At 39.7% G+C, this 26,946-nt stretch overlaps 1 protein-coding gene across 9 annotated transcripts in view; it reads right to left on the bottom strand.

Annotated features, from left to right (window-relative positions):
- The window catches only part of TCF12 (transcription factor 12), a 160,647-nt gene that overhangs the window by 6,204 nt on the left and 127,497 nt on the right, over positions 1-26,946 (bottom strand). For 4 of the 9 annotated variants that reach the window (XM_044279686.1, XM_044279691.1, XM_044279693.1 and 1 more), the window contains 10 exons: positions 17,966-18,071; positions 17,221-17,354; positions 16,923-17,067; positions 16,693-16,766; positions 12,513-12,591; positions 9,042-9,115; positions 8,105-8,176; positions 6,024-6,221; positions 1,096-1,210; positions 88-256 (listed from right to left, as the gene is read on the bottom strand). In XM_044279686.1, the coding sequence (XP_044135621.1) occupies positions 88-256; positions 1,096-1,210; positions 6,024-6,221; positions 8,105-8,176; positions 9,042-9,115; positions 12,513-12,591; positions 16,693-16,766; positions 16,923-17,067; positions 17,221-17,354; positions 17,966-18,071 (1,166 nt within the window). The remainder of the gene's footprint in view (positions 1-87; positions 257-1,095; positions 1,211-6,023; positions 6,222-8,104; positions 8,177-9,041; positions 9,116-12,512; positions 12,592-16,692; positions 16,767-16,922; positions 17,068-17,220; positions 17,355-17,965; positions 18,072-26,946) is intronic. The other 5 variants (XM_044279690.1, XM_044279695.1, XM_044279687.1 and 2 more) reach the window with 4 other exon arrangements.

The following is a 26,946-nucleotide window of genomic DNA, read 5'->3' as shown; positions in this document are numbered from 1 at the left end:
CATTGGTCCTTGTAAAAAGGGCCTTAGTTCTTCTACCTCCTACTTAACAAATAGTAATACCCCTAACCAAGATTTCCTTTGAATTACCTTGTTCTACCTCTTGACGATTTTAAGCCACTTTGAGAAGATTCATCATCTGATCTCATGTCATCTGAGGAGCCCGGGTCATGTAGGTTTTCATCCTTTTCTTTACGCTCAGACTTCACTTCTATTAGGGGTGGCATAACAGGTTGGTTTGTCAATCCACCAGACAATGCTGCCACAGAACAAGTAATGCCATATGAATAAATTCAAATTATGAAAGGGAGATCTATTTTTTTAACAAAAAACACAGCAAAGCCTGCAATAAAGCTTTCACTGAATATGTATTCATGATAAGCCAACAAAATTGGTTAAAAATAATACACATACAGAGGCATTATTATGGCTCATTCAAAGCCTGTAGGCTGCTGTACTAGGAGCTCACACTTCAGTTGTTTGGTCAGTGATTTCCATCAGTTACTGTGAGCCAAAACCAGATGCGGGTCAAAAACACATTATACCTTATCTCCCAGTAGGCTTCACTACTGGTTTTGCAACAACTGATGGAAATAACTGAAGTGTGAACTGGGCCTAAGCTGAAAAACAATTAAAACCCCCAAAGTTTAATATATTCATATTTTGCAGGGTTTTGTGGGGTTGTGCGTCTGCTGCACCATTACATTATGCTTCTTAGTCATAGGCTTTAAACATAAGATGCAACAGGACACCAGACCTGTAAGATAACGCAGGTTAACAATGAGGATTTGCAGAAACAGTATTCTTCCATAATTACTCGCTACCCTTTCATAACAGATAAAAAATCCAACCCAAAGGCTCCCATGCATTTCATATAAATGATTTTTTTATTGTTATGACACATTTGTTTAGGGTGAATCATTTGCATGTGTCATCATATGAGATTTTAGGTCAGCAAAGAAACATCTATGTTAAAGGAGCACCCAGCTGCGTGATCAAATGCATTACCACTGTAACCTTTCAGAGTTCATCTAAAATTGCCATTTTGCCCAACAAACGATGCTTACATACAAGGGAATGATACTGTGTGTAGGTTACCTCTGTAATTGTCTTGGGCTTTGTGGTTTAGTTCTGTGCTTGAAGCGGAGACTGTGCTGGACAGAGCTGAATGGTCATTGCACAGACTTACAGACTCTTCTCTCTGACTTCCCAGCTAAAGCAAAGAATACACATTTGTAATTATTCAGTGGTAACTACATGACAAAGCATTGGTGCGGCCTCATCTGTATTATACAGTTCATTTCTGGACTACAGTTCAAAGGAATGATGCCCTGGAGCTGGAAAAACTACAAAGAGCAACTAAAGTGATAAGTGGCATGGAGGAAAGTTTAAAATAATTCTATGTATTTAACTTTGAGAAGAAGCATCTTTGCAGTTACACCAACAGATTATCTGACCAATCATTTATACACAACGATCTTTTGCTAAACACACCAACTATTGGTCTGATTGGACAGAAATTGGTCAGATAATCTGTTGGTGTAAATGCACGATTCACCTATACAAATATATAAATGGCCCGTATAAGGCGGTAGCTTCTAGCAGGCTGGTTCTAAATCCACTAGTGTGAAACCAGCCTTAAATGATTGCTTAAAAAGTGTATGGAAGGCTGGTTCTCACTCTACTTTACTCAAATTCCCATCCCTTGGATGAATTTGATGGATGGACTTAGGTCCTTTTTCAACAGTTCTAATTATGATACTATGTCACACAGTGCCTGCAAAAATAAATATGTATTATTTGAGGAGAAAAATAACATTTGTAATGAAATGATTTCGGCACACTAATGTACACAAACCCTGCAGCTGTGCTTTTCAGCACTCACAATGCAGAAGTCAGTGCTTAACATTCAGATGCTTCACATTCAAGCTGATCGACACTAACTGCATTACAAAATCAACGTGTATTCACATCAGTGCACAAACTATTTGTATTCCTGCACTCCCCCCATGCCAATTTAGAGAGCTGCAATTCATTAGTGTAATCGGACCTCTACGCAATAAACAGTGTGTATAACATACACATATATATATTTTTAAGAATTTTACACAGATTTATTGGCTACAGGGTAAGAAACAGAAAATCATTTACTTGACGGTTATAGTCTCTGACTTCGGCCTCATGCACACGACTGTTGTGTGTTTTGCGGTCTGCAAATTGCGTATCCGAAAAACACAGATGGCGTCCGTTCCGCAATTTGTGGAACGGCACAGCCAGCCATTGATATAACTGCCTATTCTTGTCCGCGGACCACAGAACGGATGCAAACAGCACACTGAGTCCTGTCCTCATCTTTTGCGGCCCTACTGAGGTGAATGGGTCCACATCCAAGCCTCAAAAACTGTGGCTCAGATGCAGACCAAAAGAACGGTCGTGTGCATGAGGACTTAAAGGGGAATTCCAGATATGACGACTTATCCCTTATCCACAGGATAGGGGATGACTATAAGACCATTGGAAGCCCTACTGCTGGGACCTCCACCGAACACAAGCAACACAGTTTTCCTTTTAGGTGGTAATTTTTCTAGGTGTCTGCTTCCTGTTTCCATGAGTAGCACACATCTGCATATTATCCCCAAATGGCAAACCCTTATTGTAAACCTGTCAGCACGAAATGCAATGCGATCTGTAGGCAGCATGTTATAGAGCAGGAGGTCAGAAAAGCCTTCCAAAGCACTTCTTAGGACCAAACCACCACATTTTAATCCAAAGTTAAAAAATACAACAAGCAGTGTAAAGTAGTGCAGTGGTATCATCCTAAGAAGTGCTTTGGAAGACTTTTCTGAATGTTTACAGCACCTTGAGCAGAGATATAAATGGATAATTTACAAGTTATACTGAATCTTTTCCCATAAAACTATATATCAGTCTGCTCAGCTCCTCCTGCTCTATAACATGCTGCCTACAGATTGCACTGCATTTTCATAATAACAGGTTCTGTTTAAAGAAAGGACCAGCCATTTATAGATTTGTGCGATTCCACTTCTTGAGACATCGTAGTAGACCTATAGATCAGGGATCAGCAAACTTCAGCACTGCAAAACTACAACTTCCAGCATGCACACTTACTTGGCTGTTCTTGTACTTTCAGAACAGCTGGGGTGCTGGAGGTTGCTGATCCCTGCTGTAGATAATATCTGGTCATTTACATGGGTAGTTTCACAAATACATAGGAGCATTCTTATATAGCAGTGAAGTAAATGTTCTAACAGTCGTGACCAGGAATGAATCCAGGTGTTTAGCTAGTCCCTAACTAACATCTAAAGGCCTTTTCTATGTGTTCCTATTCCTTAGAACTGTGTTTTTTTTTCCTTTTTTGAGATGGTTAACAACCTTGCCATTACGTCACCTCACTTAAGGAGCATGCAATTGAAGCTTAATCAAGTTAGCGCCACTTCCTCTCTGCCCATCTGTAACTAGATTCCACTTGCAAATGTTTCTTGCATGTTTCCTGAAGAATGTAACTTTCAAAGCCAGTGCTGTCCTTTTTAACTTGCACTAAGCCCTCGCTTTGTTCTGTTCTTTCAACGCCTCTAGTGTCAATCTCACTTGCAGGGCTTCACAATACCCAAAGGGTTAAAGCCATTAGGATGGCAATGTCCACACACAACAGGTGTACAAACAGTCCTTTGTCTGGGCCGAGTGGCCTTCTCAGCACGGTCCGATAGGATGGCGTTTTAATTGTACAGCTCATTAGCATACAGCTGACGGTCTCCTGTTTGACTAGAGAAGTCTGTTGCTCGAGCCGCCCTTGTATACATTTCAGCGATTAGAGGCCTTGCGCCCCAATAAAACCAGACTACAACAAACAGACAAACTGGCCTTTGAACTGCTTGCAGGTTCTGCTGTAATTCCCGTGAGCAGCCAACCAGCCTCTGTTTTCATAAGTAAACCGTACAGTGCTGCAAAATACCCTTATCTGATCAGTGCCATCACGTGGAACGTGGCGTGGAAGAACTCTTATAGGACTCTTTAAAATGACTGCAACTTGGAGCACTCCTTGACCTCCCAGGTATACAATGCAATTCATAAATTGTCATGAATTACTAATATTGTATAACTATACCTAGCCCAGGGGAATAACCTTTAATAAAATGCCACATGGGAATGAAAGCCAAAAAAACACAGAGCGAATCACTAGAAGGACTCCAGTGTCAGCATGCACAAACATGGCGACCATTAACATTTTCAACCACATGCCCAAATAAAAGCTCAGAGTGCTCTCTTCAGAAGTTGGAAGTAATTTAACATTGTTCTTCAATTCCATACAGAACATTACTCCAACAATTATAAAAAAAATAAAAAATCTCAACAGTCTCTGACTAATGCGAACGACTCCGGTACCTGTGGCTTGGAGAAGTGCTGCTTATGCTCGTCTACCCTGGCTTGAGTCTCTAGATGTGAGTAAGTAGAGATGGACAGACAGACATGACCATAAAGGGGACTGGACAAGCAGCACATTCGTTTTTATCATGCAGCTTGCTTTGCCTTATTCATCTTTAATTCACAAGCTGATGCCAAGAAAACAGACAAAAATAACTGAATGTTTTCTCTCAATTTCACAATTTCCTAGATTTATCACCAAGCCTTTAATACGTGATGCAAAAAAAAAATTTTTTAATAAAAATAAAATATAAAATTGAGACAGCATTTTCCAAAAACTGTTTTGTGTATTAGGCCTTGTTCCCAGCTAGAATTCAACAACGCTGCAATTCAAAATACAAAGGCTTTGTAATACAGTCACAATATTGTACATTGTGCAGTGCCACAGTCATTAAAATCCAATGTCCCGAATTACAGCAGCTGGACCAAAAGCAATTATTTAAGGACTACTGGAGTTTGTTTTTTTTTTGTCTAAAGCAACAAAAAATGCAGCCATCAAAACACTGATGATGTACTTTTCATTATTTACAGCTCTCTCGCTATATCGAACTACACATTTGTTACCTTAAAAAAATGCTATATGAAAAAACAGAGTTTTTTTGCTTAACTTAAAAAAAAAAAAAAAAAAAAAAAAATTATATACCCAATTAAAAATGCTCTTTTACAAACTTTTTTTTGCTATAGGAGTAGTTATGGCTTTATGTAAAGTTAAGTGCACAGAACGTGGATGGATACCAATAGATCTGGTCCAGTGCATGTTATTCGGCATACACATGTCTCACACATGTTATTTTCACACAAGAAAATTAAACTGTGCAAGAAAAAATAATTGTGAAATCTAGTTTCATTTATTTCTTACTCTTTTCCATTTCCAACTGTTCCCATGCCTTTAACAAAGATGGAATGAATTATTTTACACTGCTTTGGGATTAATCTAAAAATTGTTTCCTCTCCAGTGTTATTTCCACTACAGCTGTGCTCTGTCCCTTTTCATTTTTGTGAGGGTTGGGTGAGGGGGGTGGGGAGAGGGGGTAGAGTTAAAAATTTTAGGCCTGCACAAACCAACATTCACATTCAAGCCGCATACTGCCAGCATCTGCTATTGAAGTCTAGTTCCAATTTACAATAAACAGCTTTTCCAGACCAGAACGCTTGAAATTCAGTCCCTCTTGACTGCTTTTCCTATTCAATCTCTCTGCACAGTATTTCAAGGAGAAAAATGTTCTGCCAATTATTACACATCTGGAAAAAATGCATGTATAAGCTAAAATATACTCTGCAGAAAAGTGTCTGCTTTTGGGCGCATGGCAAAGCAGGATTTTATGGGCCACTGACAAGGTCAGAGTGTGCAAGCTATTCATTTTTATTCTTCATTTCTACCTAAAAGTGCACCTCAAATTTGAAATTAGTAGCAGGTGTCCCCACTTAATCTTGTGAGTGTGTCTAAAAAGATTACAATGCAAGCTATTTAATAAACCTAATGCAATCCGAAACTACTTAACATGTTCTTCTCTGCTTCCACAGAAGTCAGAAGTTACATGATCAGCCACATTTACTCTAAAATACCAAAAAGCTGGACCTACCATTGCTGTCTGTCGACTGTTTGGTACAAGTCCAGCTGCCCCATAATTTGAAGCCAGGCTTACAATGGGTCCATTGTGTACTGCCCCCAGTAAACTGTGTATGTCAGCGGGCATGCTTGTGGAAGGTCCTACTGCATGGTTCCGCAGTACGTGTATTGCATCATCAAGCCGATCTAGACGATCCTCCATTCGAGACTGCTGAAAAGAACAATGCAAATCAATTGACATTCTACTTTACCACCCTAACTGTCCGGCAATGTCATGCCCAGCTTAAGAAACCGAGGCAATAAATGAAAGAATCTACTGAACAATGGGTAGTCTATTGTAGACAAAGACAGTGATTTTTCATACACCGAACGCCATTAAAAATACAGGTGAAAAATATCCTCTTATAAAACATTAAAATGACAGCCAAGTACAGGATCATCATTAAATGTATATAGAAGGGAAAATAACAGTACTGCTTTGCTCCTTTTTGGAAAATAAACATACTTATATGTCAATGCTTTTCATTGCGGCTGAAAATAAAGGCATTCTGATGCCCCCAAAGTATACCAAAAGGACGCTCTTGGCACACGTGCGGTTAATGGAACAAAAACACCATATGAATCTAAAACAGTTCCCTAACTAAATAATGTATGTGGTAAATGTAACTGTACAAACGTGGTAACATTTATATACATTCTTATGATCTAACACATTAATCCTGAGAATTTTTTAAAGTCAGTATTTCTTGAATTTGCAGTAATTTGCACAAAATAAATACATTTTTGCACAATGTTTGATAACTTTGGTGCATCTTTAAGTCTAATACATCTGTCTTGAGATGTTACACCATACAGTATCTATCCTCATTACTGGAGTAAGACTGCAAATGGGGCTGGTCCATCTCACACACTGGTGGGAACCGCACCTATATGGCATATCCTAGTAATATGCCACCAATGTGCGAGATGGGCTAACCCCTTTAAAATCAGCTCAACAGGCCAACCATGCCCACTTTTCACACCCAACTAAAACTGGAGTAAACATGCAAAATGTCACAATATTTTGACAAAAGTGGCAAAGCTGTACTCTTCATAAATCTAGAGTGCAGGGCTTGAACACAAATGCTTTGAGCTGGAAGCCAGGTACAGTATACACTTAAAATTAATAAAAAAATGTGTGCGCCAAAAAAAAAAAAAAAAAAAAAAAAAAAAAAAAATAGAGCAACTGCCCAGATATATGAACACCATGTATGACGCAATCCACATATGACTATTGCAAAAGCATATACATATACCTATTAAAACTTACCATACAGCATGAAATATAAATATAATTTATTGGCATAATTCATGATTGACAATTTATATATAAAAACAAGTGCAGAGAAAAAGGAGACATCCACATAGGAGACACAAATGGTGACTCAATTACATACATAAACAATAATAAAGTGCAAGTGCATACTGCATAAGAATATCAAATACATATAAAACCAAGGGTCTATTTACCCATTATGTGTCTCCTCTGGGATGGCACCAACCCCGACACGCATTTCGGCGGACCTTCGTCACCCCCGAAACGCCTGCTTGCTATTTGCTGCCCCGCCACCCGCCCCTACACCCCACTGTTGCTGGATGTTTTGATCCGCGTAACGGGGAGATGCACTGGCAGCTGTGCGGGCATCAGAAGTGACGTGGGTCCCAGGGAGCAAGGTAAGCACAGTCTGATGGACCCAAGCTTTTTTTTTTTTTTTTTTTGGGGGGGGGTCTATTATAGGGGTTACCCCTTTAATGGGTTTGCATGTGAAACTGTAGATCGGATGCAAACCTAAAATACGATCGTGTACTGTATTTTAGTTCTATCAATGACAATAGAATATTGTTCTGCACACATGTTGCAACTTTATCTTTGCATATGGTTATATAATGCTTTGCTTACACATACACTATGCATGCAGTTACTAAAACACTACACAAATGCTTGGAAAATCTGGTTTAGTCGAAAAGAAATCTATAACATGCAAAGTTTAGGTAAAGAAAACTATGAAAGGAATGCACAAAGAAAAGGCACCAGCTAAAGAGAAATACTACTACCTCACAGACATCTTTTAAGAAGGACATAGCATCTTGCAAATGCTCGTGGAGTTGCTGCTCAACCCGATTTTTCTGGCAAAGTGAAGACAGAACAACAAGCAGAGCAAAAGTTATGACTGATTAAAGGGTAGAGGAAGAAAAAAGTGAAGTGAGAATTTGACTGAAATGTTAGTCAAGTTATAATGCAAAAGTCGGTAGAGAAATACAATATTCTACAGACGCCATTATCTTTGTGGGGTGTGAGAGGGACTGTAAACAAATAGTAAGGACAAGGACTGCTGGGGCCCCATTAAAGCAGACCTTCTACCCTGTTCAAATTCTCTAACCAAAGAGAAAAAAATCTTGGGAGGTGAATACAAAGTGGCGTATAATCTGTTCTGTCAAATGCTTAAAATAATAATAATAATAATAATAATACATTGAAAAGGAAAGAAAATTATTGTGAAAGTGGAGAAGTATTAAATATTGTGTAGGTGTAGGGGTGCCTAAACGTATTGGGTGCATATAGGTTACGATATAAAGCATTCATTTTGAAATGCATAAGGTGATGGCAGGGCACTTAGATGGCATTTCACAGGTCAGATTCTCTTTCACTTTAAACTTTTACAAAAACACCTTCAATTCTATTAACTCACACTCTACCAAAAACATGCCCCCTTGCTGCAAATTAGCTGCGGGTTTATGGAAGGATGCTGGTCTCCCATAACAGTAATTTAGCAGCAGCTGTCTCTCAAATACAGGCTTTGACGGCCAGGGAACAGATGGTGAGAGACACACCCTATACGTTTTATATTGTTCACCAGAACCAGGCCATTTGCTTGCTAAGAATGTATCTGTAACATCATACGGATGAATTCCTCACTGAATGGACGGCTATGAAAAATGGAAGAACTTGAACAGCATAGTGTGTGTATGATAACAATCCAATTTCTCTTACCAGGGAGTGAAGTGTATTTTCATAGTTGGGAGAAGAAGGTGCTTGCCCTCCTTGTCTAGACCACTGGTTTGCAACTGAAAAGAAGACACTGATATTACGGGTTGACAACACACGTTGAAAATTACGCCACTTGCAGGCTCAAACATAAAAGCGGTTATACAATGTGATCTAAATTATTGAAAACATGAAAAAGAGGACAAAAAAAACACCTGGTCCAACTTATTACTAAAAGTGGAAAAAATAGTTGACTGAACACCACAGCCAATTCTCTATTACAGGTAAAAAGCCTAATTCAGGTAAGGATTAATGTATATAATGTACCTGCTCTTAAAACTCATTCGCCAGCCATGTATTCTTGTTACTAACTGTTAGCAAAGCCTCAAAGAAAAAAAATCAAACCACTTAGGAAGTATTTAAGCCAATATACTTGTGAACAGGCCATTGACGTTTCCCAAATCAGCGCTATCTGCTACCAGCGAGGAAGACACCATAAATGATTTATGTGCTCAGAATTCACTTTCCACATAACCTCACCGAATGAATAATGCAGCAACAACATTAATAAATTATGGATATACCACTGAAAATCAGAAAAGCACATCAAAGTAAAGGCCCATGGGTTCTTTTCTTCAATCACTACTGTGTCTGGGTATGGAGGGATATGTTTATTACAATTCCTTGCACAAATGAGTATCATCTATATTAGACGCGTGATTATGGTGCACAAAGACAAGACATCTGCAATATCTTCTGTAAGAACCAGAACAAATTTTACACGCACTCACAATGGCTAGAAGTCTCCTTGTAGTTTGCCTGGCAAGGAAATCTGAACACACACACACATTACATATGTCTGCACATAAATTCTGTGTTCCCTGCATTGTAAAGTGCCGTCGCCTCTGAAAACACCCCTTCTTGTTCCTCATTACACGGATATGTTGATTCAGAAGCTCAGTTTGGCAAGGCTTATTTTAGCAGCTGCTGCTGCCCATCATTCAGCCATTCTCTAAGTCTGCAAGTTCTAAGTCATCACATCAGGTGAATCTTCCAAATTACTCAATCCATCACTTGGGATCAAGTGACAAACAAGTGCCTAGAAAACAGCTTAAAAAGATTAAAAAGTGGCACAGTTGCCCCTAGGAAGCATGTGCAGTGCGGCTTTATTTTACAAATTGCCTCTGGTTGGGTGAAAAGAGCTGCTAACTTTCCCATTGATAACATTCCTGTGTTCTGTTTGAAGGAGTTTTCAGTGATGACCTATCCTCTGGATAGGTTATCAGTATCTGATCATTGGGTTCCAACACCAACAACCCCCGCCGATCAGGTGGTTGAGAAGGCACACAGCTCACAGTAGCGCTGCAGCCTTCTCTCAGCTCACCAAGCACAGGACCGGACACTGTATAGCGGCTGTGCTTGGTATGAAGTGAATGGGGCTGAGCTATACCTAGACCACGTGTCCGATGAAAACAGCGTCACACGACCTAGGAAAAGCTAGAGATGGCCACAGCATTACAGACGATTGCCAGGGGTCACGGGTGTCTCACCCCCCACTAGTAAGATACAGAGGACCTATACACTTCGAAAACCCCTTAAATCATTAATAGCAAAATAAAACTACGGATACATTCCAAGCATAAACTAAAAATACATTAATTGGTTAGCAGAGATGGGGGCATACACCTAATCTTCCAATGACAACTTTGGCCAACATGATGGAGAAAAATGTGGTGGATTAGTAACCCTTCACTGTCAGGAGGTAAGTCACTGACCATTGGTGCTGGGAAAAATCTTGTTGTGAACTAACCATTTCCATGAGGACATCACAAATTCCCCCCTCCCCTTAACATGTTCTATTGAGGGGAACAGTGACTCGATCATCATTGATGAGTTGATCTTGAAACAATTAAATATTATGTTTAAATCTTAAGAAAATGAAAAGATCCACAGATTTAAATGGCTTTTCCGAGAATTTTTTTTTTTTTTACTGATGACCTATTCTTTACATAGCACAGTGGGGAGGGGGGGGTCTAACACTGAGGACACCACCAGTCAGCTGTTTGAGAAGGCACTGGCGCTCGCTGCGATTTAAGAAAACACCACGGACACCAAAACCAACTGAAGGGTAAAAATTATCCAACACATTTTTGCAGCAAAAAATAAATAAAAAAAAATAAATAAAAAATAAAAGTCCTCAAATTCACCCCCAATTAAGATGATTTTTAGCATCAGATAATCAAATACCGGTAATTGTTATGATATATTTATGACAGACAAAATGTTAGCTGCCTATTCTGCTAAAATTGAACATTGTGACCTACAGCATTTACACTGAAGCCATATTTTGTTTTTAAGTAATTCTAGGATCACAAGTATGAATCTAAGCTGACAGGCCTTAAAATGACATGGAATAGAACTCTTAACCTAATTACAACTATTTGCTTCGGATAATTTGATTAGAACATAAATCTTCACATTTGAATACAAGTAATGCTATTAGTGTATTAGGAAGGAGTCATGTTACATCCCCTGAAGTTAATGATGGCTTTTACCTTATACAATGGAAAAAAATGTCAATGGGGCTTTCTGTGTCCTGTCTGAGAAGAACAGCTGTTCACATTTTACTAGACAGCTGAAGTGGGAGTGCGGGAGCAGCCAGTCACCCACAGTTCATTACTCATACTCATCAGATTCAGTACTGCCTCCAAAGTTATGAATTATTAAGAATACCCACCATGAGCAGCATAACCTGCAGGAATTGCAATGCTTTAAAGAGATAATTGTATACCCCATGTAATAATCCGGGAGCAGAGAGGAACAACAACATACAGAATATGACAAAAAGATACTCATAAATTTTGACTTTATAAAGAATACAAGTATGGGACTTCAGAAATAACCTAAAAGACCCATAGCAGTAAATGGGGAGTCCGCCGTGCTCTCCGTTCACTTCAGGGGGCCCACTCTGGAGACAGGAGTGGGCCTCAGAGGTAGAACCCACACCTCTCTCATATTTATGGCAGCTCTTATAGATATGTCATAAATGCCCCAAATGGGCCATCCCTTTAAGAATCAAGGAAATAAAACATTCACATTCTTTGTACTGAACTATTGTATATTGATTGTATTTGTCTAAATGGACGTTTCCCATGCTAAAAATGTGTTTGGAATTTAATCCAACCTTTCATAGACTTGTAGCGCTGGTCAACTAAAAAGGGACTAGTCCAATCTAAACCCACACTAAATAGAAAGGTTTTAGGACACAAACACTTGTATACATGGAATCATGATCAGACAATACAGGTCAACAAAGCCAACAACTATTTTACAGCTTGCAAGCACCCATTTTCAGACTATGTTATAATATCCTGCTTTCCAGCACTTTGAAAAAACATTCACAAAAACACACACATATATATATATATATATATATATATATATATATATATTATCAGTAATAAGCGGAATCTTTACCTGGAAGAGGAGACGGAGACCCAACGGGGGTTGAAGGATTTGATGGAAAACTACTGCTGGTGTGGTCAGGGGAATAAATCTAGGAGAAACCAGAAGGTAGGTACTTGTTATAATAGTATTACATCAGACTTCTAAAACAACGGTATGCCTTGCACCATTTACACAAATAACTAATTTAAGATGTGAACAACTTGTATATTATTTTTTTGTCTTCAAAAATCGACATTAAATGATATTTTACCTTTACATATTATGTAAAACGGCAGAAGTGAGGTCCACTGAACCAATCTCTTCCTTGTCTATAGTCAGGGGCAGATAAAAGCACAGACAGGATTCCTGTATGTGAAATGTGCAGCAACAGCGACCGTTCACTAGAGAAACTGCTGGCAACAGTCCAGAAACTCTTTAAAAAAAAACTACTTTAGGTCTTGGTCAAGTTGGACTATTGGGATACAATTAACTGAGAAGATGCCTCCTTTCCAAATAGGAAAAAAAGCATACTCGCACGTGCCATAAAAGAGTAGGTTCATAGCTTGTGTATGGATTTGTACTATGTGATTACCAGTGTAGTCGTCACTTGTATAATAGGAACCACTATACCCTCTTTGGATGGCACACAGAGAGCTGTTACTTATCAGTCAGAGCTTGGGAGTCTTTTCGTGGCTTCACAATAAATGTGGACACTCCATTGTGTGCTCAGCCCATGTCAATTAAATGACCAATATAAACGATCTTTACACCTTCTGCTAAGTCTGGTAATGGTAACATCCCTTATTTTCCAGCAACACACAAGAGCCCTCCTCCTATCAGTCATGGGCCATTCCGAGTCAGCGGGGTGCCAATATGCCCAAACTTAATGAAAGAGGACGGAGACAATAGCGACACAAAGGAAAGCCCACAGAGCTAGACCGGGAGCTGTTAGTCCAATTTCTTAAACACTGCAGTGTACATTTCAGTTGCCCATTCTTATGGTAATTATATAGAGTCTCAAAGCTACAGAGAAACTTAATTCATGAATTGCATTTTAAAGTTCACTTCCCCGCATTCCAGTTTTCTTTGTGCTAGAAACCACTGGCCACTTAATTACTCAGACAGGAGAATGAGTTTGAGCATGCTTACAGCATAAGGTATCGCAGAGACGTCGGATATAATCGACCAAGTTAAATAGCGCTCCTGTTTGATCTCCTCAAAATTAAAGCCTAAATGTTTTGATTTGGCATTAGGCAATGAAATAAACCAGATGTTCCTTCCCTTCATATAACCCTCCGTGGGCGCAATCTTAAAGGGTTATTATTTGGCAACCGTTCAGGGAAACACATTAGAAATGGCACAAATACCCAGATTTTCTTTCCTCTCCATCTACACTAGTTCATTATCCAAACTAATGCATAATCCACAGGGCTTTGGGAACTTTGTGTAAATACTTTCATGTACAATTCTCTTTCTTGGCTACCCTGAGATTAAGACCACAATTATCCAGGCTTAAACCTAAAATAAAAGAACCTTTGCAAATGTATTATCTGGCCTTACATGTTTAATCACATAGTATTGGGTATGCTCTTTAATACCTAAACTGAAGAACAAATGCTTCATCTTCAGATCTTTTACACATGAAAGGCCCTCGGAAAACATGTGCTCCACAGCAAAACAAGCAGAGGGTGTAGTGCGTTTTGGATCAAATATATGAATTTTTAGGGAAAGTAATAATTATGAGGCCAAAATAAGGGCGCGCTTATCTTTAGGTTTCATCAATCACATCATTCCTAACCAGCCCAGAACGCTACGCTCCTAAAAAGACATGCAGCTAAGTGGAATAAAATCGACAAGTAGGGGAGAAAAAAAAAACACCCAACAATCGGGGGTGGGGGAGTGTAAACAAGAAATAAAGCAGGGATGTGAATGAGACTAAGGCATTCATAGAGCAGATGGAATGCATCTCCATTGGAAATGACAGCAGTGATTTATGGAATGACCTGGCTGCTCCCTGCCTTGCTGCAACACAGGATGACAAAATCACATCACCATGACAACCAGAGCCCACCCAGCATATAGATTACACATCTACGCCTCTTTATTACCATGAATTTGGGATTGTTTCTACAACTCTACAAACTGGGGGGGATGGGCAGCAGTACAGGACAGGAATGCTTCATTGTCTGGATAATACTAGTAAGCAGTTTGTTGTAATAACCTATGTACTGTGTAGGACACACAGACACATCTACTAATACTATCTGTTAGAGTATGCATAGACTGGACAGTCTAAATCATGCCAGAATTATCACAGTGACTGATGCTGGATGAGAAATCTCGCTTACTGTGTACAGTTCTGGGCTCCTGTGAACAAGGCAGACATAGCAGAGCTGGAGAGGGTTCAGAGGAGGGCAACTAAAGTAATTATGGGAATGAGGGAATTATAGTACCCTGAAAGATTATCAAAATTAGGGTTATTCACTTTAGAAAAAAAGACGACCGAGAGGAGATCTAATTACTTTGTATAAATATATCAGGGGGCTGTACAGAGATCTCTCCCGTCATCTATTTATTCCCAGGACTGTGACGAGGGAACATCCTCTGCGTCTGGAGGAAAGAAGGTTTGTACACAAACATAGAAGAGGATTCTTTACTGTAAGAGCAGTGAGACTATGGAACTCTCTGCCTGAGGAGGTGGTGATGGTGAGTACAATAAAGGAATTCAAGAGGGGCCTGGATGTATTTCTGGAGCGTAATAATATTACAGGCTATAGCTACTAGAGAGGGGTCGTTGATCCAGGGAGTTATTCTGATTGCCTGATTGGAGTCGGGAAGGAATTTTTTTGTGGGGAAAATTGGCTTCTACCTCACAGTTTTTTTTTTGCCTTCCTCTGGATCAACTTGCAGGATAACAGGCCGAACTGGATAGACAAATGTCTTTTTTCAGCCTTATGTACTATGTTACCTTTAGGCTGTCCAGTCTACGTGTACACCACCTGTTCATTGGTCCACCTGATAGCAATCAATAGACGTGCCATTGCTGATAGTAAGTTCTGGTTACATACCATAGGTCCCAATGATGCCACTCAAATCACATACTGGACTACTGCAGCCACTGTTTCCACTACCACTACACAATCAAACAGCTCCTGCGTCGTCTTTCGTGTTCTGGCTTACTTTAACATTGTCGCCACTTAAGGTGTACCTGTACTTTCAAAAAACTTTTTATGTCCTAGCAACATATTAAAGGTTTTGATCACTGGGGTCTGTGTGCTGAGACCCCCACTGATCTCTTGAAAGAGGAGAAAGAAGCAGTCATAGAGTGCTCTCCTCACTGCTGAGGACAGGCTCAATAGATAGCCTGTCTCCAGTCCGTCTCCTGAAGGAAAGAGTGAGGGCTTGCGTGTGAGTGCTTCTTTATTCTCAGTTTGTCTCAGCACCCCTACCAATCAAAAACTTGTCTCAGCACCCCTACCAATCAAAATATGTTGTTATGACATATCAAAAGTTCTCTTAAGGTGCAGGGACACTTTAGGTCTCACCCATTCCCGTTGGCCACACCTCTCATTATGGAGCACCCCCTTGTAGTAAAAAAATATATAAAATACTTAATAAATCTGTCTCAAAGCATGAATGCTAATTTTGTGCCACAAATTAAGCCAGAACTCTTTTGCATGTTGATTAGTACATCTACCCTATTATGTATTTGCACCACAAAGACTTTGCAAATATGGTGTCCGGCAGAAATATTCACTGCATTTAGGATAGAAAACTGTGGTAACTACACAGCTAAACCTTCCTCATTATGTTAAAACGTGAAATAGTCTGTGCTTTCGGACAGTCCAGAAATGGATCTTAAAATGTTACACACACTTGAGTTATGAATACATCCAGCATTAATGTGCAAGAAACCCCATGAGCGGAGCTTTCATTTAACAACTCCCAGGCTGCATTCCATGGGAAAAGTGATACTCGCAGGACAGACAGCTGCTTCCTTTAGAAGGTCATGCATCATTTAATGAACTGAGAAAATACAGAATTGCACAGATACTTCCAGAAGCTTGCATTATAAATGACAAAAATGTTACGCTTACGTAGTGTGTCATAAAAGCAACAGTAACACCCAAACCAACTTATCATGAAAATGCCAGAATAGCCTTTATTTTATTGTCTTCTATAATCATCCCCGAAATACACAAATACTCACAGATGCCAGCGCTTTTCCAAGTGCATCCCCGGTCTGTGAGCTTCCGCCTGCTGCATTACCTCTGCTTCCTGTGCCTAGAAACATACACACCAGAGAAAAATAAAAGGAAATATAAGCCTAGTGTGTAGCAAATAACATATTTTTTCTAATGCATTCATTTCCGATGATGAACAATGCATGAGAAAATTAGTCGCTACTGAAAAGGAATTATTTTACAAATGAAAACTAACCCAAGAGATTGTCTGATCCATTGATGGGTGGGGTGTGGGAAGAAGCAACATAGGAGGAACTAGTGGTGCCACCTCGATGGAAGCTGGACATTGGTGGAAGACTGGCATTTATGTCTGTTGGTGAAACCGGATGTGGTGGATAATTCTGAAGGGAGGAGACAATAGTTTATTTAAAAACTATCAATACAAATTATTGGTTGTAAAGCTCTAACATAATTATATTAAATACTCACTATAAACCTCAATAATTTAGGCATCATTCATAAGAAAAGTCATTCCAATTTTTAATTAATCTTACCAAGCGGTCATGTACACTGCCATAATTGTTTGTCTGTGGCATGTGAGTAGATGAGCTGCCCATCATTCCACCATAGCCCGGCTGGCCAATTCCATTCGAGGAATTCCATACCTCCGTTGAGTTATGGGTGCCATCTATACAGAAAGATTATTACAAATGTGAAACAGAAATGCAGGTGTACAAAAATAAAATAAGTATAAGAGGTCAAAAAGAGAAATTAGGTCTACTGAGCGGTCAGCAGTTGGAAATCCAAGAAGTAAGGTATTCATGACATAGTATACAGTACACACTGTTCCCACTATTATTATAAATGGCTATTAGGTCACCATGTGAGAAACTATTTTCCTGTGGTAAGTCATATAAAAAGCAAATATATATATATATATATATATATATATATATATATATATATATAAAAAAAAATAAAAAATAACGAACAGGAATGTGACTATAAAATAAAAAAACAACTTCACCAACAAACCCAATAAACACTACCAACGCAATCATTTGTGGTTGGACAGTGCTAAAATGTTTACCTCAATAAGCAATAGCATTTTCGTTTGATTTTAAAGTAAACAAAAAACAAACATTAAAAAAATAACATGCTGTACGAACTGAGGTTCTAAAAGGCAAAAAGTGTACAGATATATAATTTATACACAAGTTGCCTTCGGTTTATCCATCGGGAGAAAGCTTTGGTACGGAGTTATAGACAAATTGAGACCATCAATAATATACTACAAACCTGGCATGAAGAAAGTGCTAGCGAACATACTGCTGGGTGGTTTTGGGGATGGGTAGCTTGGAGACTCCCTATTGAAATCATCTGATCCTGGAGAGGGTGCATAGACCTGAAGGGGGGAAAAAAAATCATCGTAAAATTATAAAAGAACAGTGGGTAGCAGACTGTATCAAAGAATTTCATTTCACACACAGCTGTATAGTAAAACAGTATAGTAAATAAAAGTATATGTGATAAAGTAGAAGATACAATGCCTTTTTGCCTCAAAAATGGGTCGGGCATTCAAATTTAAAGCACCCAATCCTTTTCACAGACAGATTATGTTGGGGGAGATTCAGAAGAGCCATACACTTCATACTATGGGGGATTTGGCTGACAAGAGTATGAAGCCTTTCATTAGTTGATTACATTAGAGATAATGTGGAGAAAATGCATTGTGAATGTTAGTAGGCGCTGTAGAAAAAGCCACTATATACAAGTAGTACAAGCCTAATGAAAAAAACAACACCAGCCACCGTCATACCTCCAGCCCTAAAATGTGTTCATGACTGGTTCTAGGACTTTGGGAGCCCAGACATTAGAGAACAGTTGGCTAAGACCGCCATCTTGGCTACAATATTACAGTAATATTCAGCGTTTTTAAAACGCTTGCAGAAAAAAAAACATGGGTTTCAAGCATTTTTGATATCGTTTTTTTGTTGTTGCTATTTCTATGTATTTTAATGCCTGCAGAGAAGCCTACGATTCCACCTGGAAACTACAGTGGGTGGGCACATGTGCATTAGCTCTAATGGCGACATGCACAACTGCAAATCTGCTGCAGAGATGTTAGGGTCAGCCTTGGACTTCTGCAAAAGATTTTTCACATGAGGAAAGAAAAAAAAAAAACTCCCATGTGCATATGGGTAGATTTGTTGCAGAAATTTCTGAGTCTAAAATTCACTTCAATTTATCTGAAGGTAATAGTTTCACAGCAAGCACCTAGATTTACACATAAGCCGTGCAGGTGACATTTCAAAGTTTTTCTGGATTGTAATGGTTGATGCAACTACAATCATATTAAAACCCGGTAACACAGTGGTTATATATGGTCAGATACCAAATCTCGCCTATGAGAACAGGGAATGGTTTGATCACTACGCACAGACTATGCAACAAGTCGAAACATCTTTGCAAGTAATCGAGAGCTTTCAATAGGGGAAATTATCTTCTACTGCACAACAATCAATAAAACGCTGGATTATCTATGGCCAAACGTGAACAAAACGATTCGTAGTACATCAGACAGTTGTAATACTGTAAACATTCATCTTTACACAAATTATTTTCAGTGTTCTTAAAGGGAGTCGGTCACCAAAAAAATTATCTATTGTTCAAATCAAGCTTTTATGTTAACCAAATTTAAAATACTTTTTGGTGATTATATTATTTTTTAATTCTCCATGTCACTATATATATTTAAAAAATACTAATATTTTACAGTTTTCACACTGGCAACCAAATCTAATAATGGGCACCACTATTTGGTCTGTACAGATCACCTTTCAGCAGTCATCTCATTATCACAGGCAGGATAAGAATGGCAGATTTAACCGCTGAATAGATAACACAGGATCCACCATTCACAATATGTGATTGTGACTGCTCATCAGCTCCCTGCTGCCGTCTGCACAGGCCACAGACCATGCCTCTCCCATCAAAGTCAATGAGACCCCCTCCTGACCATGTGCCCATGTGGCTGCTGTAAAGCTCATCTCTAAATGTTGTTAACAGCTCAGGGAAGATGGCAGCCCCCATAATTATGTTCGGGGAAAAATAGATTTGGATAAAAGGACATGTGCCATTATCTTGTTTTAACTGGCAGAAAGAATTGAAGGTGACCACTGTTTTTTGTTTGTCTTTTACAGCCGTAATTTTTGGGGGTCATTTTTATTTTGAAAGATTTTGTAAATGTGTTTCTTTTGGTAAATTCAAGTCCTACAGAGTATCCTATGACCAAAAAGGCCCATAGCATCAACTTTATGATGCCCATCTGCCGAGTTTTCTCCCTTTCTTTTTTAAGGCCCCCTTTCACACAGGCAAGAATTCTGCGCGGGTGCAATGCGTGAGGTGAACGCATTGCACCCGCACTAAATCCTGACCAATTCTCTTCAATGGGGCTGTTCAGATGAGCAGTGATTTTTACGCATCACTTGTGCGTTGCATGAATATCGCAGCATGTTCTGTATTCTGCGTTTTTCACGCAACGCTGGCCCTATAGATATGAATGAGTCTGCGTGAAAATTGAAAGCATCCGCAAGCAAGTGTGGATGTGGTGCGATTTTCATGCATGGTTGCTAGGAGATGATGGGGATGAAAGCAACCCAGACCCCATTAAAGTGTATTCACTGCATTATTTTCCCTTATACCATGGTTATAAAGGAAAATAATAGCATTCTTAATACAGAATGGTAACTAAAATGTGGATTGAGGGGTTAAAAAAATAATAATATATTAACTCGCCTCATCCAATTGATTGCGCAGCCGGCATGGTCTTCTTTCTTCTTTCAGGACCTGCGATGACGTAATCATGCTCACCACGTGGTGAGCGCGATTGCGTCATCAAATGTCCTTTGGCAGGTCCTGAAAGAAGAAGCAGGGGTTCGGGTCTGGGTACCACATTCAGTTTTTATTCATGTGCGTGCAAAACGCATTGCACTTGCGTGGAAAAAATTGAACATCGGAACCCAATCTCAGTCAAAACTGACTGCAATTGCGTGCCTACTTTCGTGGGTTTTCCCACAATGCACAGACGACGCATTCGGAGCAAATCCGGGACGCCCGTGTGAAAGAGGACTAAGGCAGCTCACGTGGTGTGTCCATTCTGCTATAGCTCTTTCTAAGGCTACTTTCACCTCGCGTTTTGGGCGGATCCATCAAGGATCTGCAAAAACGGATCCGTTATAATAATACAACCGCATGCCTCCGTCATGAACGGATCTGTTTGCATTAGGCTACTTTCACACTGGCGTTTTGGCTTTCCATTTGTGAGATCCGTTCAGGGCTCTTACAAGTGGTCCAAAACGGATCAGTTTTGCCCTAATGCATTCTGAATGGAAAAGGATCCGCTCAGAATGCATCAGTTTGCCTCCATTCTGTCTCCATTCCACTTTGGAGGCGGACACCAAAACCCTGCTTGCACCGTTCTGGTGTCCGTCTGACGAAACGGAGCCAAACGGATATGTTCTGACAGACAATGTAAGTCAATGGGGACGGATCCGTTTTCACGGACACAATAGGACAATAGAAAAATGATCCGTCCTCTATTAACTTTCAATGGTGTTCAAGACAGATCCGTCTTGGCTATGTTACAGATAATACAAACAGATCCGTTCTAAACGGATGCAGGTGATTGTATTATCTGAACGGATCCGTCAAGAACAAATCTGTTTGTGTTATCTGTAACATAGCCAAGATGGATCCATCATGAACTCAATTGAAAGTCAATAGGAGACAGAGCCGTTTTCTAATGTGCCAGAGAAAATAGATCCGTCCCCATTGACTTACATTGTGTGGATCAGTTTGGCTCAGTTTCGTCAGACGGACACCAAAATGCTGCAAGCAGCGTTTTGGTGTCCGCCTCCAGAGCGGAATGGAGACTGATCGGAGACAAACTGATGTATTTTGAGCGGATCCTTTTCCATTCAGAGTGCATTAGGGCAAAACTGATCCGTTTTGGACCACTTGTGGGAGCCCTGAACGGATCTCACAAACTGAAAGCCAAAACGTGAGTCACAGCTCACTTTGCTGGAGCTTTCAGCCTGTTACTGCTACGGCACCTAACAGTAGATACAGCTGGTGACCGCTAACTGGAACTGAGCATGTGAGACCTGCTGACAGAGCCCTGTAGGTGGACTTAAACATTATGGCGCCCCTGGTGTTTAACCAGTGTAATAATGTGCAAGTAAAAGGAATCTCTCACAATTGAAATGCTTTTGTATCAGAAAGTAAACTGAAAAAGTCACTGTTTTTTCATGCTGAACTACCGGTATATTAAAAAAACATTTAAGAGTGGCACAACACCTTTAGGCATATGTCTCTTTACATGAGTGTCCACAAAGGTTCTCTAGATATCAGGGGAAAATTGTCCATGTTGCCAACAACCACCAGTTAGGCTTTCTTCTTGTAAAATAGGTTAGAATAGTGAATGATGAACAGTGTTTAGTTGCTATACGCAGCCAGCATATTTTTTCGAAGATCGTTACAGGTAATTAAATTGATTAGCTCAAAGAAATGTTGGGTTTAAGCCAAAACTAGTAGTTCAATAAAAATAAAAAAAATGCTGCTATCCCCAGATATTCCAGGAATAAAGTTAGAACAGCTCCACCTGCTGTTTCTAATAAACAGCCTTTTAGCGTCCACCTCAGTAAATGTACCAAGCTGGACGCACATGCTCAGTCTTAGGGTCCGTTCACACGTCCGCAATTTCATTCCGCATTTTGCGGAATGGAATTGCGGACCCATTCATTTCTATAGGGCTGCACGATGTGCTGACCGGATACGGAATTTTTCCGGGTCCACAATTCCGTTCCCGAAAAAAAAATAGAACATGTCCTATTCTATTAGTGCTGAATGCAGAACGCACATTGCCGGTGTCCATGTTTTGCGCATCTGTAAAACACGCTACGGACGTGTGAATGGACCCTTATTCCTTCATGTAGGAGAAAGGATCCCTGGTGTGGTGAGCCGGCAGCTTCTGAAGCCACAGCGTGTTTCTGTGCGTGTCAGAACAAATGCTGAGCAAGTGATAAGCGGGGGAGACAGGTTTATAGTAATTGCTGAGGTGGACAGAGAAAACCTGCTCAAAAGAAACAGCAGGTGGCACTATTCTAACAATATTCCATGAATATAGGAGCATATTTTTGTATTTCTTGTTGCCTTTTTGGGTCCATATCATTTTTTACAAAACAGATTTCTCTGTAAGTTAACAAACACCTTAACGAAATCTGTTAGGGAGGCCCAGAATGGAGCGAACTCGACCATATGTTTATTTTGGGGGAAAAAAGAGGCCACTAAAAAGGCCATAAAACGTCATTTTTCTATGGCTTATTTTAGTGGTTAAAAAAAAATAAATTTGTCTGTAGGACCTCCAAAACAGAATCAGGAACTAAAAAAATATATATCCGACCACAAACGTTTAAGTCAGAGTCGAATGATCAGGATCATCTCTCAAGACCTACTAATACTAGAAAATATACAAGTTTTTCTAATGACAAACAGCTTGATATGTTTATTTAGCTGGAATCGACAAACTGGGTACAAATCTTTATTTGGTCGAAATACCTGTGCTCACTTGAATGAATACTATTTTACTGCAGCTATGCCAAAAGTTTACACATTTAAAAAAAAAAAAAAAACACCATATTATGTAGCGCCATTTGTGCCAGCCACAATATTTCACATCAAAGAGCTACAACGGTGAAAAAAATGAAGTGATGTGGTTGTGGGGACTTCATTAAAACCGGATGTGGAGAAATATAACTCAGAAGGGGAAAAATGTACACAAAAAATTAGCTGGAAAAAGAAATGCCTGCAAATGGAAAACAGATGCCGATACCATCTAATCACCTGCGAATACGGTTTTTATTTAACGGAGGGCTCACAGATTGTTCTCCTTGCTTTGTATAACCTAGACCAGGGGTGGCCAACCTGTGGCTCTTGAGCCACATGCGGCTCTTTGCTTCTTCAAGTGAGGCTCTAGCTGTGAAGCCAGGAAGCAGTCATGCTGGCTTACTCTCCAACCCATTCTCAGATCTCTTTTCCTGAAAGGGCACTGTTGCTACTTTGCAGTTCTAGGTCACTCTTCACTACGTCCTGATGCACACAGTGTGAGAACGTAGTATGTGGAGACACGGACTATGACCTGAATTTGTGCTCATCAGGTCACAGTGGAGAGCGTGTCAGACCTGCAGAGTAGCAGGAGCCCAGTGCCTGACCAGGAGGGAAGATCTATTTTTTAAATTATAGAATTGAGCATGGGGGGTCCTGATCTGGACAATGGGGGTCTGATCTGAGCATGAGTGGGATGATCGGAGCATGAGGGTTCAGATTTGAGCATGGGGGTCTTGTTTGAGCATGGGTTGGTCAGGTCTGATCATGGGGGGTCTTGTTTGAGCATGGGTTGGTTAGGTCTGATCATGGGGGGGGGGGGGGTCAGATCTGAGAAGGGGGGAGATCTGAGCATGGGGGGGGAGATCTGAGCACTGAGGGTCTGACACTGGGAGTCTGATTTGTGTTGCCTGATCCGAGCACTGGGGGTCTGATGAGGTTTGGGGATCTTATTGTAGGTCAGATTAGGATTGTAGATGTGATATAGGAGTCTGATCTGAGGTCTAATGAAAAATCTATTTATTTATTTTTTCTCTGCTAAAGAAAAAATTTTTTTTTAGCAGATCTCAGATCGGATGAAAAATATTTTATTTTTCTTTGTGAAAACCTAGGTGCATCTTGTAGGGCGAAAAAATATGGTGACTTGTGTGTAATTGTATAGCTTGTGGCTCCTGGTAGTCATCTGTTGTTGATTTTTTGGCTCTTTGTGTATGTAAGGTTGGCCACCCCTGACCTAGACTGAGAAAGTCAAGTGATCTATGGGCATACACTATGTCCATCAACGGATTGAACATGGCAGTCATAAATAGAGCAGTGGTGCTTTGGAGGCCCTGTCTGTAAATGTCCCATATCAAGAGGCACCATCTACACTGCAGATACACATAAAAGCCAGCAACTGGCCAATTTTAACAGATGCCTATCTTTACTGTTGTCTTATCACTCTTAGATTTTACATTTTCTGTACCGCCTTAAATCATTTTCTATCAGAAATAATAAACATTTTATAATGAAGCCTACAATAAAAACCATGCAAGCCTTTTTTCAAAAGTCATAGGGCCTAGTAAGAGATGTGAATAATGCCTATGAAAAAGTCACTGTGTGAAGAGAAATTTAGAAATCCAATCTCCCTAGTTCAAACAAGTGAACCCCTTACATTCGTAACAGAAAATAATAATTTTTCTTGGACAAGAGCATTGCACATTTGTTGCAATTTTCCCAATTACTTCTAATTCGGGTAGTCCCTCAAAGTATATCCACAAGTTACCCCACATGTAACAGGTGAGTGTGATATCTGTGTATACCCCAGAGCACTGCCAAATGGCAGCTTTAGGTCGTCTCAGGTACTAATCTTTCTTGCATGGCATGGGCAAGTCATAAAAATGTAATGCAATATACACAACGGTCCAAACAAACTAACATATATGTTTACCAAGTGGCACAATAGGCTGAAATTCATTTATTTTAGGTTTGTCATGAGACACAAAGCTGGTAACGGATGTGACACTATATTGCTGTTTTATTGGGAAATGTCATCAGTTCTAGGCATACAAAGGGGAAATGAATTAAATTTGTGCTGCTAAATTAAATGTTGTATCTGGCAAAGTTATGTAAAAGTGCCCCTGTGAGCGTCTGCAGGTTAGCATCTGTTTCTTACACCCTGGGACTGGTTACGTTCATTCAGTTGTGTCTGTGAAAGGGTTTAAAATAAGAACATGTGTGATAGAAATTAACTGGGGGGAAAAAAAGCGTATTATCTCCGCTAATCCTTACATGTGATCATATCTAATGGTATCTACATACACATTTAGATTTTGATAAACTGCACAGTAAAAGCGGCAAATTGACGGACTAAATACTTAGTTTTCACAATGTTTTTCTGATTTTGCAAGAATAAAGGCTATGACAAAGTGGGGGGAAAAAAAACTATGATAAAGTAGACTACACTTATAGTACAATAGTAAAAATACTGTTCCTCAACTACTGGATAACAAAATTGCATATCCATTTTAAATCACTGGAGATTAGGGCTTTTAACCTGAAAAAGAAAAAAGGACTAATTTTCCCACCCTAAAGCAATGTGCAACTAGAATGTAAATAGGGCAGTAGACGGGAGGGGGTGTTATCCTTAGGAAATGACCATTAAGTAAAGCCTGCAGGACTGAAAGGAGATAAAATGCACAGATTAGCACAAGTATTTATAGTACAAACACAGACCTACATCCAGCAGGGCTGGTGTCATGTTGGCTTTCTACTCTAGCCAGTAAGGACAAGGGGCTTTTAATGTTCCTGTATGCATATAACAGGCCTTCATACTGTGGCCATGTAACCTGAGAACACTGCTGGGTCCAGATAATGTCTAGTCAGGAGCTCTTCTAGAACACTCGGTGTAAAACTTGTGGAGCCTATTGCAGCGCCTACCACAAGCTTGCCTTAGGACTCCACCGGAATAAGGCAATGATAACACACTACTGACAAGGAACTACCAGCAAATACAACATTAATAAAAAATAAAAATAAAAAAAAGATGGACGTCTGGGACAGAGTCATTAAAGCCTACTGCGTTTAATCAATTTCTGCATTAAATACTACAACCCTCCAGCCAGCAAAGTGTTAACAAGCAGCATTACCCAGCACAGATTAGGCTTTTGTTCAGACCACTTTAATAATCAGCTTGTTTAACCAGGACTACCAGCAATGGCAGCCCCACTCGTCCCTGCCCAGACCCATGCCTGCATATCACAGAACGTGCCCTATAAAAGGCATCTATAGGCAATACATTAACTGCTCACCAATGGCAAACACATGGTACAAATTTTCAAGGGAGGTATTTTTCTACAGGACCAGACTCTCAGAAGTCTGGAAATACTTTGAGATCAAAGCTTTTCCCCATTTTTATACGTTGTGTCCACAGAGAACAAAGAAGAGATTGAGTTTTAATACTTCTACAACACTGATTAAACCACAAAGCCAGAAAGATCGATTTTTCTTGTACTGTACGAACACAAAACACATCCAGTGATTTCACTCACTCAATAAAAATGGCAAAGTCTCCATTAAAAAACAAAAACAAAAAAAAAATGCTGCTTAGGGTTAACACTAAAGTCTTAAAAAGAAAA

The sequence above is a fragment of the Bufo gargarizans genome, chromosome 2 (genome assembly GCF_014858855.1).
Source record: "Bufo gargarizans isolate SCDJY-AF-19 chromosome 2, ASM1485885v1, whole genome shotgun sequence".
Classification (NCBI taxonomy): domain Eukaryota; kingdom Metazoa; phylum Chordata; class Amphibia; order Anura; family Bufonidae; genus Bufo; species Bufo gargarizans.
Note: the sequence above shows the minus strand (reverse complement) of the source record. Positions and strands in the feature narration are given on the sequence as shown.